The sequence below is a fragment of the Hemiscyllium ocellatum genome, chromosome 25, assembly GCF_020745735.1.
Source record: "Hemiscyllium ocellatum isolate sHemOce1 chromosome 25, sHemOce1.pat.X.cur, whole genome shotgun sequence".
Classification (NCBI taxonomy): domain Eukaryota; kingdom Metazoa; phylum Chordata; class Chondrichthyes; order Orectolobiformes; family Hemiscylliidae; genus Hemiscyllium; species Hemiscyllium ocellatum.
Genome location: NC_083425.1, coordinates 11015302 through 11033874, shown reverse-complemented (window position 1 = coordinate 11033874; position 18573 = coordinate 11015302). Strand labels below are relative to the sequence as shown.

The 18573-nt window shown below is 38.9% G+C and overlaps 1 protein-coding gene across 3 annotated transcripts in view; it reads left to right on the top strand.

The window, feature by feature from the left end:
* The window catches only part of aspscr1 (ASPSCR1 tether for SLC2A4, UBX domain containing), a 212660-nt gene extending 194360 nt beyond the window's left edge, over nucleotides 1–18300 (top strand). For 2 of the 3 annotated variants that reach the window (XM_060844791.1, XM_060844789.1), the window contains 4 exons: nucleotides 232–283; nucleotides 4814–4883; nucleotides 10739–10917; nucleotides 18086–18300. In XM_060844791.1, coding sequence (XP_060700774.1) covers nucleotides 232–283; nucleotides 4814–4883; nucleotides 10739–10917; nucleotides 18086–18096 — 312 coding nt within the window. In that variant the 3' untranslated portion in view covers nucleotides 18097–18300. Of the gene's footprint in view, nucleotides 1–231; nucleotides 284–4813; nucleotides 4884–10738; nucleotides 10926–18085 lie in introns of those variants that run through there. The other variant, XM_060844790.1, reaches the window with a different exon arrangement.
* The last annotated feature ends 273 nt before the right edge of the window (nucleotides 18301–18573 follow it).

Below are 18573 nucleotides of genomic sequence, written 5' to 3'. Positions count from 1 at the left end.
TGACACCCACTTTCCATGGACAAACAAAGGAATCACAGCATCTGTTTACTGTGTTTGCTGTAGTTGTGTGACTGGCAGGCTTTGGTCATGAAAGGGAAAGTCTGTTCAGTATTTGATTTTGCTGCTTCATGGCTGATGCATTGAGTTGTTGGGTTTTAGCTAACTTCAGTGAGAACATAATGACAGCCATCTGTAGAGGTTCATCACTCTTCTTTGTTCTTTTTGCTTCAGGCAAACTTGTTTCCTGCAGCCCTTGTCCACTTTGGCTCTGAAGTCAGAATGGGTGAGTAACATAATCCTACATATTTTATTTGCTCTATTTAGCATTTCAGAAATTCTACAGCCCCCTCCATATAATGTAACATTTCTTCTTGATTTAACCCAATTGTTCTTCTACCTGTTACCATTTTTAGTTCCAGCAAAAGGTTTACATACAGAATACTGTATTTTTTATGTTTATCTGTTCTTTCTGCTATGATCCTACCTGATGATACTGCTGAACAAATCAGGTCACAGAATGAAACCTGGTCACATGTTTCTGTTATTTTAGTTAACATAGTGGTTAGTCACCCTAACTCTAACCTGTGATAGGTTTAGGGCTCTAATACACCTGTGGCTCAATCAGTCAATGGAACTTGCCAATATCTTCTTAGCAAGTCAGTTTTGGTGATGAATCATGCACGTCAAATTCTTGTAATGCAGTCCTGCAAACTTGGAATGTTTTGAGTCTGCTTTTGTTACTGCATTAATTAAACAAAATCTTTACTGCCCAATCCGTTCCAGTGACATGATAGTGAAATCCAGCTACTATGACTGTTCAATAGTCATTACCCATAAAGAATTTAATCTCTTCTCTCAAGAGCTAATTTATCTAGATTGAATCTGTAAGCATGTTGTTTTGAAGGTAACACATCCCCTGCATTAATATCACCAACAGCAACAGATGTTTTTCCTTGCCTGTTGATATTGGTAACCAATATCAATTTGTGATAAGTCTTTGACTTTGGTGACTTTGTACGTCACTTTGAGTTTTTTGAAAGGTTAAATATCATGCTGTTTAAATCTTTGTCTCGTATTATTATGGCTGGAGAATCAACTTTTGAATTTTCAATTTCTGATCTTATTCTCCAGTTTCCCTAATATTTTCACTTATTATTTATTTCACTACCGTAAGTACATTTTTGTTCAACAATCCTCTTTGAGGATAATTAAGTTTCCTTTTGCTTTGATAAGGACTAGTGAACTTGCTTTTCATGATTTCCTAGCGATAGATTAACAATACTAAAGTTTGTCATTACCAGCTAAACTTTGAACTTGGCCTTTTTAATCTGCTCTTGATTTCAATGTCTTTTGAACAGTCTTTATAGAAACTTAGAAACTAGGAGCAGCAGTCCTTGGAGCCTGTTCCACCTATTTCTTCCTTGAATATATCCAATGACTTGGCCTCTATGGCCTTCTGTGGTAGAAAATTCCACAAATTTATTACCATTTAAGAAGTATTTCCTTATCTCAATCCAAAATTGTCGACTTTGTATCCTGAGACTGTCTCACCTGGATCTGGACTCCCCAGCCACGGAAAACAACCTCCCTATATTTAGACTGCCCAGCCCTGTTAGAATTTTATACTTTAAGCAGATCATTCTCATCCTTCTGAGTTCTAATGAATATAGGCCTAAAGTGCTGTTTGACCAACTCCGATGTAATGGTTAGTTTCTATTTGATGCTCAAAGCACATGTTGGAAACATGGTTTCAGATAAAAAAATTAAAAGGCACCTTTATCAACAATTCAATACCAATTGGAGCGAGATTCCACAGGTACCTCCTGTTCTTTATAGGCAACCAATTTTGAGTGTCTCATTGAGCTCTGTAACATCAGTTAAACATCATTACATCATTAACAAGAACCTCTACGTCATTAAATATTACACCTAAGTAGTTACAGCAGAAATAATTTGAATTCATGGCCTAACTCCATCAATTTCATAACTGATCTTGAAATAGAAAATTCACAGCAAGAAAGGTCTCTTACCCCCAGTAAGGCTAACATGGGAGTGACACAAACATCCAGTACTTTATGGAGAAACTGAACTGATGGCCTAGCTCTTCAACTCTGCAAGTTGCTAGATTTTTATTCAACTAATAATGAACAAGTGATCTTGATGTGTCATTCGAAACATAATGTCGAGGTGTCAGGTTTGGACTGGGGTGAACAAAGTCAGAAATCACACAACATCAGGTTACAGTCCAACAGGATTATTTGAAATCATAAGCTTTCAGAGCGCTGCTCCTTCGACCCTCCACCTGACAAAGGAGCACTGGTTTTGGAATGGATTGGACACCACTCTGCTCACCATCAAACAGATTACCATCCCTGGAATTTTAATAGGAAATGACCATGTACTAGAAAGCTATCACACCTGTGCAATCAATTTCCAGGAGATGATACAGAGGACCCTCGATTATCCGAACGACATGGGTGGGGTATATTTCGTTTGGTTAATTGATTGGTAGCAAATCGAATGTCGGATAACATAGTTTAGCCAAACATCGGGACCTTGTGATCTTGTTCGGATAATCTGAAATTTGGATCATCAAATGCCGGAGAATTGAGATTCCTCTACAAAACAGAAGGGGGTATAGTTGCTGGTTTTCTGTTCTCCTTCACCTTAGACACCATTTCCAGTTAAGAGGGAACACTTTTGTCTTCCAGCAGACATGTATTAATGCCAACTGTCAAGCAGGCTACAAGAATGTTTGCAGGCACAGCTACTCCCATTGATTTGCTGCGTGAAATGTCAGGTTTCAGCTCTGCATGTTTCTAAAACCAATGGCTCATATTGGGATCATACAGTTTACGGGATTGCAGGTGTAAGCCTGATTACAATGAAAGCCAATGAATTGTTACAGAATTGTGGAATCCTTAGAATGCAGTTTTGTTCCCTCCAGCACAGCATTAAAAAAATAGTCAGGCTGTGGAAACTATCATTTTCTACACCCAGTCCTACGTGTTTCCTACTACCTTGTTTGTAGAGTTAGGAGGAGCTTTTGATATAATGTGTTCAATTCACATTAAAGACAATTCCCAAATGAATGTCTGTCCAATAACATTTAAATCCTACAAATTTCTGTGATTCTGCCTTGTAAAGACGATTCATTCCTCTGGTGCCCCTCAATATTGGCATTATAAACAGAAATTTTATTTATTTCAGTGAATTTTGGGCGGCACAGTGGTTAGCACTGCTGCCTCACAGCGCCAGAGACCCGGGTTCAATTTCCGCCTCAGGCGACTGCCTGTGTGGAGTTTGCACATTCTCCCCGTGTCTGCATGGGTTTCCTCCGGGTGCTCTGGTTTCCTCCTACAATCCAAAGATGTGCAGGTTAGTGATGCTAATTGTCCGTAGTGTTAGGTGAAGGGGTAAATGTAGGGGAATGGGTCTGGATAGGTTGCGCTTCAGCGGGTTGGTGTGGACTTGTTGGGCCGAAGGGTCTGTTTCCACACTGTAAGTAATCTAAGTGAATTATGAATCTTCCCCTCAACTGTCCCACAATGTTTGGTTTCTGTGGCAAGTAATTTGCTTTAATTGTGATCTGAGTTTATGACTGCAATCCCCCAAATTAGAAGGCCCTAATATGAGCCAAACATTGTCACAATGTGTAGAACTGACACCTCACAGTTCTGAACTTGAATTGATAAAGGTACCATGTTACAAATATGACACAGTAAACTGGCTCAGATTGCTCACACTGGGATTGATTTCATAAGGTTCTGTGATATTATTCAGGGAGCCTCCTGGGAATTTTAAAAGCTTCATTCTTGCGATGTGAATATTGCTGGACAGTCCAGCATTTATTGCCAGTCCCTAGTTGCCCTTGAGAAGATATTGGTGAGCTGCTTTCTTGAACCACTGCAGTCCATTTGATGTAGCTAGGGTTTAGGGCAAAGGGCTAGTAAGGCGGGAGTTTCAGGAATTTGACCCGGTGACATTGAAAGAATGGCAATGTATTTATTTCTAAGTTGAGATGTTAGTGGCTTGAAAGGGAACTTGGAAACTGTGGTTTTCCCATGTATCTTGTCAACTTTGTCATTGAAATGGCAGTGACTGTGGGTTTTGAAGGTGCTGTAAGAAGCCATGGAGTATTTTTGCAATCTTGTAGATTGTACGCACTGTTGCTACTGAGTGGTGGAGTTACTGAATATTTGCAGATGTGTTGCCAATCACTTTGTCTTGGATGGTATCAAGCTCCTTGAGTGTTGCTGGAGATCAGGGAAATGGGGAGAATTCCATCAGACCCTTGACTTGTACCTTGTATATGATAGACCGGCTTTGAGGAATTAGGTGGTCAGTTATTCACTGCAGGATTCCTAATCTCTGACCTGTTCTTGTAGTCACAATATTTAAATAGCTAGTTCAGTTCAGTTTGTGGTCAGAAGTAATGCCATGATGTTGATAGTGGGGGATTCACTGATGGTAATGCCATTGATGTCAAGGAGTGATGGTTACATTCTTTCTTGTCAGAGATAAATGCCAGGCAATGACTATCTTCAATATTTAACACTCAACCATACCCACAAGCATTGAGTACCTTCTCAAAAATTCAGTTGCTGCATGTGGTTCCTTGTTATGTCTAAGTTGGATTTCTGCATTTCTCTACATTTATTGGCTAAAATGCCAATAAATAATTATAAATTAAATGTACTTGTGACTCCATTTATATAAGCTGTATCCATTTATGTTCTAGTAGCAATATTTTAATATTGCAAAAATTTTAAGTTGTTTCATGTTTTTTGCTTTTCTTTTTATAAACACTTAGATTGCTACATATGTGAAGAGTTCTTGAAGTCTCCAACCTCTATGTCCCAGGCAGACCTCACCATTACCAGGTTTGTACCTTTTGTACTGCCAAATTTGAACTTAGACTTGTATCCTAACCCATGGATAATTCGCAAAATATTTACATTTGTGTACTTTGCAAAGTAAAATTCACTGAATGTTCCTTTTTTTATGGACTTGGTTGATCAGACGTTTTGGTCATGCTTTGGTCATGCTTGTCAAGTTATCTTCGTTGTCAACTTGCTGTTTCTTAAAATATTTGAATTAATCATAAAACTAGAGAATATACTGAGTCAAATTTGCCCATGCACATTTTCCTTTCTCACTTATTCTAACACACTTTTAATACAAACTGTTCCTAATGTTTGCTTGTTCTTTCCTCTTTCTCTCCTCCTCATATCTTCCATATTCCATCTGTATCCTAATTTCTTCTACATAGTAGAAATGGATGAATTCATGCATCCATTATCAGCCATTTATTAAACGCAACGTAATGAGAAGTTACCATCTATCAGACTGTAAGAAACTGTGGATTTTGTTGGTTGTGAAGTGAATATCATTTAACTATTAACTACTCTCAGTAGGTGAACATTATGGCAATAGAAGGTTTAAAAGTTATTAAATATTTTCTCTGAGCCACTATTTTTATAAAATAAGAGCTTTCTTAAATATTCTGTTATAAAACATGAGGAATTATTCCTATGACAAAGTGGATGCTTTGACAAACACTGAATGATGAACTATCATATGTTTCCTTAGGAGTAAATTGAAATGGATTTAACAATAATAGTTATTTCCAGATCTACCATTAGGAACCCATCTATTTTTATGTGTCATATCCCAAAAGTACTTTGTAAAATATTCAACATGCAGATTGTACCTGCAGCAGGAATACTCAGAATCTGTCATCTGAAATATTTAATTGATCATCAGTGACATCCCAGAACTTTGCATGTTCATTGACATTAATTGGGGAATACTTTGTTGGAATAATTAAATCATCAGAAGTCTAAAATTCCTAATACTATACATATAGTAACTTCTTTTGATTTCATTATTTGGGTCCACAGTATGCCAGTAATTTTATTGTTTACCATTAAATATTTTTGTTCTTCGTCTTATTACGTATGGGGCAGAGGATATACCCACTGGTTGGCATCTGTAATTTGCACAAACTGAAGTTGATTAGATGTAAGGCTAATGCTCAAACATGCAAGGTGTTAAAGGTATATTATTACAGTGCAGGTGGTTGGTTTGCAGTGTCTAGGTGTTCAGTTTTATCATTTCAAGGTAAAAGCACAATCAATTCTTTCCAGCTGCGTGATACTTCTAAAAGCAAATACTCATGACCAGAGATAATTTTGTAAGTAATCTTCCTTTCTACAGTTGTCAGTTAATCTTTTAAGTGAAAGAAGCAAAGATCTTTGTTTAAATATGGTTATCTATGATACACCGCTACAATCAAAGACTAGGGAGAATAAACTTTTCCATCTGCACAGATTGAAATTTATTTTCTGCAGAATAATTGCAATATTAGAAGGCGTTTATTACAAAAAAGCGTGCATTTGTTTCTGAAATTCCAAGCATATCTTCAAACTTAAATTCAATAATTAGATTAGATTACTTACAGTGTGGAAACTGGCCCTTCAGCCCAACAAGTCCACACCGACCCTCTGAAGAGCAACCTACCCAGACCTATTCCCTTACATTTACCCCTTCACCTAACACTACGGGCAATTTAGCATGGCCAATTCACCTGACCTGCACATCTTTGGACTGTGGGAGGAAACTGGAGCGTCCGGGGAAACCCATGCAAACCCATGCAAATTCCACACAGTAAGTTGCCTGAGGCTGGAAGTGAACCTGGGTTTCTGGCGCTGTGAGGCAGCAGTGCTAACCACTGAGCCACCGTGCCGCCCCTGGGACTAACTTTCAGGAACTAACTGTGGAAAACTGCATTAGGTGTTGCTTATGTCTTTGTTACCACTAGATTTGACTTAGGGTGAACTGATCTTCTACCTTCATCCTCCTACCTTTAGTGACTCAGTGGTTGGCAGGGACCCGGGTTCGATTCCAGCCTCAGGCGAATATCTGTGTGGAGTTTGCGTATTCTCCCCATGTCTGATTGGGTTTCCTCTGGGTGCTCCAGTTTCCTCTCGCAATCCAAGGATGTGCAAGTTAGGTAAATTGCCCATAGTGTTCAAGGATGTGTAGGTTAGGTGCATTAGTCAGATGTAAATGTGGATCAGTAGGCTTGGGGAATGGGTTTGGTTGGATACTCTCCGGAGGGTCAGTGTGGACTGTTGGGCCAAAAGGTCTGTTTCCACACTGTAGGGATTCTATTAAACTTGTGTTAGCAAAACTGTCAGTATCTTAATTTGTTCTAAACCGCAATTCACCTAATATTCCTGTGCTTGCAGACTGTAAGTAGCTGTACAAAGGACAACATTTTTAAAATGTATAGCTTTGTTTCCACATGCTGAGACCTTTGAGTGTTGGAGTTGGGATATCATGTTGAGGTTGTACAGAACATTGGTGAATTCTGGTTGCTCTGCTATAGGAAGGATATTATTAAATTGGAGAGGATACAGAAAAGATTTACCAAGATTTTACCAGGAATGGAAGGTTTGAGTTATAAAGATAGGCTGGAACAATGTTTTACTGGAGTATAGGAGTTTGAGAGGTTTATAAAATTATGAGAAGCAGAGATAAGTAGAATAGTAAGAATCTTTTACCTAAAATGAGTGAGTTCAAACTAGTTGGCATATCTTAAAGGTGAGAAGGAGAAAGATTTTAAAAAGTTAACTTTTTTTTTACACAGAGGGGTTTGTGTGTGAAATGGGCTGCCTGAGGAAGTGGTGGATAAAGGTACAATCACAATTTAAAAGACATTTGGATAAATACATGAATAGGGAAAGTTTGGAGGGATACAGGCTAAATGCAGGCAAGTGGGTCTAGTTTGGTTTGGAATCATGGTTGGCATGGACTAGTTAGACAAAGGGTCTGTTTCCATGCTGAATGACTACATGCTATTGCTTCGCCCTACCTCAGTAGTCTCCTCCAGTTCTGCAGTGTTTTGCGAACCTCTATATTCCTCCAAGCCTGACCTTTTGCGCTTTCCTGATTTTAATTGCTCCACAACTGGCAGTCGTGCTTTCAGCTACCTTTGCTATAGCCTAATTCCATTAAATATCCCCACTGTACCTCTCTACCTGTCTCATTTGCAATGTTCCTTAAAAAAAAATCTATCTCTCTGATTCATCTTCTAATATTCCGTCCTTATTTCTCCTGTGCTTCAGTGTTTTTGTTGCTATAGTGCTTCATAAGCCATTTGGGGAGTGTTGTTATGTTAAATGCACTTTATGAATGCAAGTTGCATGCCATAAATTGTCTCTTGGATATCTTATTTTTTTCCTTTGAAATATTAAGCCAGTTCTTTCTGAAAAGCATTGAATTTGCTTTAGTTAATTTCACATTATAACTGGCTGTATTTTATATACTATATACATACAAAATTCCCACTTTGCATTCTACTAGTTCTTTTGCCAATTACCTTAAATTTGAGTAATATGATTATGGACACTTCTCCCACGAGATCAGTTTATTAAATATTGGGCACCATTAAACTTTGGGATGCTTGCCTGATAGTACAGCGGTAACAGTTTCAACAACAACTTTCTAAAATAAATTTGGATAATTAAAGAGAGAAAATTGCAGAGTTGAAGAAAAAAAACAAGGCCGTGGGATTACAACTTTCAAAGAATTGGCATGACCTAATGAATTAAAAGAGCTCCTGTGATTCCTACTCACTTGGCCCTAGTAATACCTATTAATCGTTGTTGCATCTGTAAACTTTATGTATCTTCAACATTTGTTGACACCTGATGATTTCATCCTTCAGGGCTGGTTTGACTAGAAGAGCCAGGTCAGAAGTAGGATCCTGGACTCAAAACATTAACTCTGCTGCTGCCACTGCCGAGTTTCTCCAGAGATTTGTCTGCTTCAGATTTCCAGCATCAACAGTTCTTTGCTTTATTTTATGTACGAGTATTTCCTGTCTAACTCTAATTATGCAAAATTGTCTTTGTTTGAATTTGTGCCTCCTGTTATAACTGCATCTTCTCCTAGATCACCACAGCAAACAACTGGCTGTTTCCTCAAAGAAAGAAAGTGTTATATGCAAATGATACAAACAATAGGAAATAAGTTCTCAACATTCAGGATGGTTATCTGCATTTCTTTGGCATACACCTTTCAGCATTTGTCATTGAGTTATTGGTAATGCTGTCCACAGAGTAACTTTGAAATACATGCAGAAACATATTCTTGTTAACATCTATTATTTCCATTCTGAAGAAGAGTCATATTGGACTCAAAGCGTTAACTCTGTTTCTCTCTCCACAGATTCTGCCTGATTTGCTGAGTTGCTTCAGTAATTTCTGACCTCAATTCTGATTTCCAGTATGTGCAGTATTTTGCTTTTATTTAAGCTTAATTCATTGCCACTTCTCTTCCAGATATGCCTACCTTGAAGAAATTCTACTGTTCTGTCCAACAGTATTTCTGTTTTAATCTTAGGGGCAATTCACCTTCATTGCTTTCTGTCTCTCTCCTAATATTTAATGAAGTGTTCACTAAAACTGAGTACTGAAGAAGAATCATATTGGACTTGAAGCATTACCTCTATTTCTCTACAGATGCAATCAGAACTATTGAGTTTCTCCAGCACTTTGTTTTTGCTTTCTATTAATTCTAGTTTGTTTTAAGATTGATAATAATATTGAATGGAGACAGAGTAATAAGTTTGGAAACCTCAATTGAAGCTATTCTGTCTCCATGAGGCACTCAGCAAAGGCTGAGCAATTCCCCACGTGCAACCAAAATTAAAGGGAGTCCCCTCCTGTGACTTCCAGTAAATGATTTCAGAGCTATTTTCCAGAGGCATGGAACAAGCTATTCACTCATTCTCTCAGCTGGAGATGGTAAAAAATTGAAGAAAAACAAGGAAAGATTTGTTTTGCCCCTCAGAAAGAGAACCTGTGTCATTGTCTTGTTCTATTTTAAATTCCACACTGACCATTTTGTTGCCAGTGGCCCTCGGCTGGATTTAGAAGACTTCATGAAAGACATTCTCCCGCCGCCTCCTTCTCTCCTCCCCACTCCGGTTTCTTTGATATCAGTGCTGCCCTGCTTCGCAGCAGCAGGCTAATCTGCTTGAAACCAAAGACAATTGAGCTGCACTCTTGGCCTTTCTTTCTCAATAGAACACTTCAGTTGGCAGCTGTGAATTAACAGAATCCACATTTACAACAAATGAGTTGGAGAGTCAGTGTCATCTTAAGATTGTGGAAATTGGCTTCTTGCTGCTTTGTTACTGACACCTTTGACATCAAAGATTTTTCCTTGATATACCATGGATAACAACTGCATCAAACACCTTTGAAATATGAGTGCATCAGAGGTTATTTCTGCTTCTTCACAGCACAAGACTGTAGCAAATACTTTTAGCACAAATTGCAATGCGAACAATTCTTTGTCTGCTCAAAAGGATCTCCTGCCTCTATTTTTCAGGAAGTCTTTTAGCTGGGGAGAAGCAAGTACCATCACCAGTCAGGTAACATGTGATGTCATGCCAGATCAGATAGAAAAACCAGGGCAACTTGAAGAAATGAAGGCAGGCTGGAAGCAGTTTGACATTAGCATACTGGCTTTTGTCTGTTTGATTTAACCCCTGCAGCTTTGAGACACTCTGATTAGCTAATTACCTCTGGGGTCACAAAATCCCTTTTGTTCATGATGGTTGGGTTCTGACAGAACCCTGCCTGGGTCTGAAAGGATTTTTAAGCTTGCAAGTAGTGTCCAACATCTCTGTAATTTCTAATGATTCCTTTTTCTTCCTCTTCAGCTGTATTCCCAGACAAGTGACCCCGTCAACTAGTTCATTGAGCTGTGAAACAGCAGTGCAATCCTCTGCTCAGAGTGGAGAAGAGGATGAGGAGAGGAAGCAACCTAAGACAAATGCAGCAAGTGCTAGGGAAATTCAAACTGACGCAAGTAAAGTGCCCAAATGGTTCAAACTGCCAGGTAAGTAAGCTTGTTTTATTAGCCATGATGCAGAGGTGGACTGGGGTGGACAAAGTTAAAAATCACACAACACCCAGTTATAGTCCAACAGGTTTATTTGGAAGGACTAGCTTTTGGAGGGCTGCTCCTACCTGATGAAGGAGAAGCGCTCCAAAATTTTGTACTTCCAAATAAACTGAGTATAACCTGGTGTTGTGTGATTTTTAACTTTGTTTTATTAGAATATTGTTAGCTTACAAAACTCTCTTTCATTAAAATATGCAAAAGCACAGGAAACATTTGGAGCAATGCACTTGTATCTTTCAAACACTGTAATGCATTTGTTCATTCTGTTACAGATACATTATACATGACTTATTCATCTGGTTAGTGGGAGTGGGTACTGCAGATGCTGGAAATCAGAGTCAAGATTAAAGTGGTGCTGGAAAAGCATAGTAGGTCAGGCAGCATCCGAGGAGCAGGAAAACCAACATTTTGGGCAAAGGCCTCAATCCTGATAAAGGGCTTTTGCCTGAAATGTCGATTTCTTGCTCCTTGGATGCTGCCCTGACCTGCTGTGCTTTTCCAGCACCACTTTAATCTTATTCATCTGTTCGTTTTGTGTTTTTTTCTGATGGTTACTTCCTTGCCCCTCTTTCTTAAATCTGTGCTTCTTACACAGTTGAGGGAATAAGACCATTTGGTCCCTCAAACCTGCTGTGCCATTCAATAGGATCATGGCTGAGCCAACATTCCTCACGCCCATTTTCCTGCCCTCTCCTCCTAACCCTCCACTCCCAGACTAATCAAAAATCTCTTTATCTGAAGGGAAACAACCTCTCTGTATTTATCCTGTCAAGCTCCTTAAGCATCCTAAATATTTCAATGCGATCACCTCTCATTGTTCTAAATTCAATTTTTTAATCTTTGCTCGTGAGACCATCCTCCCAAAACAGGGATCATCTTAGTGAACCTTCTCTGAACTGCCTCCAATAAAATAACACATTTCCTTAAATAAGGCAACCAAAACTGCTTACAGTGCTGCAGCTGTGGTCTCACCATGCACCTTGTAGATTTGCACTAAAACTTTACCACTCCAACCCCCTTGAAATAAGGGTCAACATTCCATTAGTCTTCCTGATTACCTGCTGCACCTGTGTACTAGCTGTCTGAGTTTTGTGTACAATCATTTGTAAGTCCCTCTATATTGTAGCTTTCTGGAGGTTTCCCCATTTAATATTCAGTTATTTTGTTCTCCCTTCTAAAATAAACAATTTCATATTTCCCCACATTATACTCCATTTGCCAACTTGACATATCTATTTGTATTCCTCTCACTAGAGTCATAGAGATGTACAGCATGGAAACAGACCCGTTGGCCCAACTCGTCCATGCCGACCAGATATCCCAACCCAATCTAGTCCCATCTGCCAGCACCTGGCCCATATCCCTCCAAACCCTTCCTATTCATAAACCCATCCAAATGCCTTTGAATGTTGCAATTGTACCAGCCTCCACTATTTCCTCTGGCAGCTCATTCCATATGCGTACCACCCTCTGTGTGGAAAAGTTGTCCTTTAGGTCTGTCTTATAGCTTTCCCCTCTCACCCTAAACCTCTAGTTCTGGACTCCCCGACCCCAGGGAAAAGACTTTGTCTATTTATCCTATCCATGTCCCTTTTCCTCAGTAAATACTGATGCAAAATGCTACTTGCTTTTCCACTTTTTGAGTCATCTGCAAATTCGGCTACAATACATTTGCTTCTGTCCTCCAAGTCATCAATATATATTGTAAACTGCTGTGGTCCCAGCAATGAATGTGCTGCAGTCCTGAATCCAGCTGTCTGTTGATGTTAGTTGATTACAGTCTGCTAGGAGGTACTTGAGAATGGTCAGCGGTCACTATGATTTTTCTTTTCTGTCACTGGAGAGTTGACTGATTTCCAGGTCTCACTTGCCCGTGTACATCTCGTTGAGATAAGGAGCCAGAGCATGTAAGATCCTGGTTCCTATAACTCAATGATACACATTTTTTTTAAAAACTGAACTAGCCTGTTGGGAATGGCCTGTAAAATTTGGTTCCTCCTTGTTTTTTTATATCTTGTCAATTCATAATTGAATGCCTTTGGCTTCCTAACAGTGCTTAGTTTTAAACACATTATTTTCCATTGTGTTAAAATCAATACAGAAATATTCAAAATAAGCACTGCGAGCAGCTTACCTTTATACTGACTGCACACAATGGGTGATAGATGTTTGGTACTCTCTTCCACAAATGGCAGTGGATGCTAGATCTGTTGTTAATTTTAAATCTGAAGGCAGGTATATGAGGTTAGGCACAGATTGGCCATGATCTCATTGAATGGTTGAACAAGCTCAAAGGGCTGAATGGATTATTCCTGCTCCTATGACTGACTATCTCCTGTAATGTCAAATAGCGTGTGGTGGTGAGCCATTTCTTGAAGCACATTTTATATCAATTTGGTAGCATTGAGTGGTTTGCCAGTTAAATATCAGGGGTGTGGTATTGGAATCACATATGGACCGGGCTGGATATGGAAACGTGTTCAAAAACAGAAATTGTTGGAAAAACTCAGCAGGTTTGGCAGTGTCTGTGAAGAGAAATCAGCGTTAACATTTCAGATCTGGTGGCCCGTCCCCGTAACCGTTAAAACAAATAAGAGAGGCCAAAATTAGGGGAGTACTGATATGTCAGAATATTGTGGAGCTGTGGGAAATGTGGAGGCAAGAGGATGTTGGAAGATTGTGAAAACTAAGAAGAGACTTTTAAAATTGAGTTATTACATAACCAGCAGCCAGTGTAGATGAGTGAGAAAGGAATAAGTGGACTTGGTGCAGTGTAGAATATGAGGCTATCCAAACTCTGCTGCCCAAGTTTGGGGGAGGGGGACGGTGGGGTGTAAAGATTGTGTTGAAAGAATCAGGTCTAGAGATTTAAAAAAAGGCATGAATGATGACGTCAGCAGTGAATGAGCTGAAATGGAGTGATTCTGGCAACGCTACAGAAGTGGAAATAAGTAGTCTTAGTGATAAAACATGAATGTGATTTGAAGTTTATCTTGTGGATAAGAAGGGTTGGTTAAATATGACACTATAATTATAAATAGTCTTTCAGACCAGTTGGTTAACAGGAGAGCAATTGAGTTTGCACTAGGGACAAAAAGAATGGCTTCGGTCCTCGCAGTATTTACTTGGAAGAAAAGCTGTTCACTAGTACTCAGTGTCAGTTTGGAGGCAGTGAGTGAGTTTGAGAGAAGTTTTTTGTATAGGACATGGCACCAAAACAGACCATTCAGTTGAACTGAATTTCATCAGTTCACAATTTGAAAGCTGCCACTTTGATTTTAGGTTATGCTGCTGACTTGCAGCATGAGAAATAAGAAGGAATCAAGGATTGATCCTTGAGGGATGTGGGAATAGTTTCCTGCCTGTGACTACATAGATGATAAGGGAACGTTTGAGTACCGATCTCATTCAGCTGGACAGCAGTGGAGAGATATAGTAGGAGAATGACATAGTCAACAGTTGGTGAAGGCTGGTTGAGAAGTGCAAGGAAGGAAATCAAACAAAAATATAAATTGCTGGAGAATCTCAGCAGCTCTGGCAGCATCTGGAGGAGAAAGCAGAATTAATGTTTCAAGTCCATTGACCCTTCTTCAGATCCGATTTCAGCTTCCAGCTCGTACAAGAAGGGGAGAAGCATGTAATAGGCATGGAGAGTTTTAACAATTATTGAAAAAGCGACAAGCTTGGGATGTGAACCCATGTGGGCAGACCAGAATGGATGAGCAGTCCATTACTGTAATCTCACTGGACATGTTAACTTGAATGAGCAAAACAAAGCTGAATTCCAATTTTCAGTTAGTAGGAATTGAATTTCCATTCACTGGATTGTTACTCTAGACTACTAGACTAGGATCAATAGCCCAGTAGCATCATCTTTTTTACACTGGTATATAATTGATCTTAATTTTTTTTTATATATGTAACTACCATCCGTAACTCAGGATAACAGTTCCTGTCCTACATCACTTTTTGTCCCTTCAAAATTATGTTCACACTTTTAAAACCATGTCAAATAATATATTTTAAGGACATTTTTAGGTGCCTGGTTACATTAACAGGTGAGTTAACCTGAAAAAGAAGTTGGGGCAACAATTAAGTGGACTTTTGAAGCTACACTTATTTGTTCCCTTGGTATTGGACAACTAAGTGAAGTTAGATAAACAAGAGCCCATCTCTTCATTTTTTTTGAACATTATTGGAAGTCCCAATAATCTTTACCACAATTTTTGATATAATTAATGTTGTTTGACAACCTAATCCCAATAGCATTTCATCACAATACAACTTGTTGGGATGGAAACATCTTTGAAATAGTGAGAACTGCCGATGCTGGATGAAGGGTGGAGCTGGAAAACACACAGCAGGTCAAGCAGTGTCAGGGGAAGGGGAGTCGACATTTCAGGTCAGAAGCTGTCCTGATGAAAGGCTCCGACCTGAAACATCGACTCCCTTGTCCTCTGATGCTGCTTAACCCGCTGTGCTTTTTCCAACTCCACTCTTTATCCACACGGAAACATCTTTGTTTTAAAATAATATACTTGAAGGAAATTGTGGATATGAATGTTGGGTCAGAGAGGTTCCAGGCCTGGTCTCTTATTAACCTGAACAGTTGGATAAAATGGAGCCATAGCTGAAGGTTTGAGGTTTGGAATTAGCTCCAAATGAATCTTGGCAATTCATCAGTCTCTGAACTGGAATAGTTTTAGTTGTTTGGGTTTGATGGAACACTTCTGGCTCAGCCCACATTTGTGTGCTTGGAAGGGCTGTGTGCCAGTGATATGGTATTGAAGATCTGTAAGGAGAAAGTGAGGACTGCAGATGCTGGAGATCAAAGCTGAAAATGTGTTGCTGGAAAAGCGCAGCAGGTCAGACAGCATCCAAAGAGCAGGAGAATCGACGTTTCGGACATGAGCCCTTGTTGAAGAAGGGCTCATGCCCGAAACGTCGATTCTCCTGCTCTATGGATGCTGCCTGACCTGCACTTTTCCAGCAACACATTTTCAGCTATTGAACATCTGTACCCTTTTTCACAAATGTAAGGTCTGCCAGAGTCTAGCCACACCTAGTCTATACAGAACCCTGTCAGCTTTCACCTATCATGTGGTCAGAAGTGTTCATTTGCAGGTTGTAAGCAACATTAGTTGAAGTATTGTTGAAGTACTGGTGGGAATGAACTATCTATTGCGAATTTAAACTAACAAGGGAGTCAAATGTTATCAAAGATTGGTCAAAATGTGGAGTTGCAGTTATTGTCAGATCAGCAATGAGCTTGTTGAATAGCAGAGCAGGCTTTCAGAGCTGAATGGTCTACTTCTCCTAACTTATATGGTTGTATGTAAATGTCACATACTTACTGCTGGCTATTAATGGTAAATGCATTTCTGTGAAGTTTCCTTTCCTTTATCTTTAAATACAATTACACCACAAGAACAGACATGACAGGCACAGACAGGACTGTTAAAACATTGTGCATCCATTTGACTGGTCGCAAAGATTGAAAGAAGAACACATTCTTCAGTTCTTTGTCAAAAGACTGTCCGACCCCTCCTTGAATTTGCTGGTAGTATCCATCTTCAGAGTCTCTGAACAGTGTGTTCACCTTCCTCTTACTCAGTGTATTGTTTTTTGAGCAATGTTTTTGGCAAAGGTCAAATAATTCATCATAGCTGTGTTTAGCAACGTCTCCAGATCTCATTTTAAACAGCTGTTCCCCTCAGACGTCTGTTCTTGGGATGATTTAACCCAATTTGATATCCCCAATTTCTCTTGGTTCTGACCCTTGAATTAATCAAATTTGAGTATCAGGTTAAATGCTCTCAACTGTGTTCGTTTCTGCACATCTGAGCACAGGAGACCGCACTTCCATGTACCATTTGCTAATTGTCTCCATTACTGGAAGACATTTCAATATGATTCTTGAATATTAAACAGCTTAGAAAATAATATGGCAGAAAATATACTGTTTGCACTTATGCTACATTCCTGAAAAATAATGATTATTTTAGATTCTTCTGAAAAAGTAAAAGATTAGTTCTGCAGGAGAACCATCAGAGAAGTAGTTTAATCCCATTTTTGGTAAGTTTGCCCTTAGTTCAGTTCTGAAGAAAGGTCTCTGGGCCTGAAATGTTAACTCTGATTTCTCTGCACAAGTACTGCCAGACCTGCTGAGACTTTTCAACAATTTCTGTTCTTGTTTCTGATTTCCCACATCTGCAGTTTTTGCATTTTTTTTGCTTAGCTCAGGTAGGTTTGGGGACAGTGGAATCAGTTTCCAATATCCTTGTCTCTGCTTACTGCACAGTGACCTTCACATGCAAGTGTGGGGATATCAATTGAGGGCAGAATTCAGCTTCATTGTGCTCTGACAACTTCCCTGTTGTAGCACACCACTACCTCTCATTTTGCACATTTATTTTTGAAAAATTGTCAATTGACTGAAAACTCGGGCACTGATATTCATGAGAATAAGCTGCATGAGAGTGAAAAATCACTACCTTAGTGGACTAAGGTGATAGAGAAGAAATAGCCATGAAACTGACCAAAAACGTCTCTATTTGAATTTTGTCTTTTAGGTCTAAGTTTGTCGTAAGTCCTACTCCTGTGGATAGATTTGGATGTAATTCACATGCTATAATTTAATAGCGTCAGGTTCAAAACAGGGAAATTTGGTTCATGTTACAAGTGCAATATGTTTTATGTGTTTGTACAATTAATGGCGGTAAAGAGCAGAACTTGGCGTTCCCTTACTATGCATTTCTTTACTTGGACTTTCATAGGCCTTGCCAGCTGAGCCATCAGTAAACAGGAAACTGGGTTAAAATATTATTTGAGTGACTTTTCTAAGAAATTCATGACATTGAAAAGAAATTGGATAGCACTGATGTTCAGGATTTATCTAATTGCCCTTGGCATGTGAACATTTATTTGAGTGAAAAAGCTGTTACATCTTTACCTTCTTTAAAATTATCTTTGTCAAAGTTTTATATCACTAGAACTACCAAATTTGAATTCTGTAAATCCATAGTATTTTCAAGGTGTACAAAATGGTCATAATGCTGGAATGACATTCAAATTTTGTCCGTTTTGTTTGTTCCTATTACAGGGAAACGCTAAGAAATGGGAAGATATAATCAGTGCAGAAGCCGCACAATAACTTCATAGAATGCGAAGCAAAAATCATACTTTTTGATCCACGGAATTGCGGTTTTTTTTGCTTTTCGTTTTGGAATATTGTATTGAATGATCTGAATTTATTAATCGTGTAAAAAGTAGTTCCAGATTAGTACGAGTTTTACAATAAAACAAATGGAGATTCAGCATAGATGTGTCTAGTTTTGCTTCTGTTATTTTGGTCTCATACCTAAGGAAAATAAAAAGGTAATGCCAGAAAATAATACTTAGTCAAATATTAGTCAAAATCAAAATGTTCCTTAAGAAAAATAGTCTTTTGATGTTTTTACTTTTCAAGTATTCTGTTTCAAAGTGGATTGGAAGTTGTTAAGTATATGTTCCAGTTATTATTTGGAATGTTTCCGTGCCTGGTTCCAGGAAGGAGAGAACAGTAAGGGGTGGAGAATATGTGGTACCCTG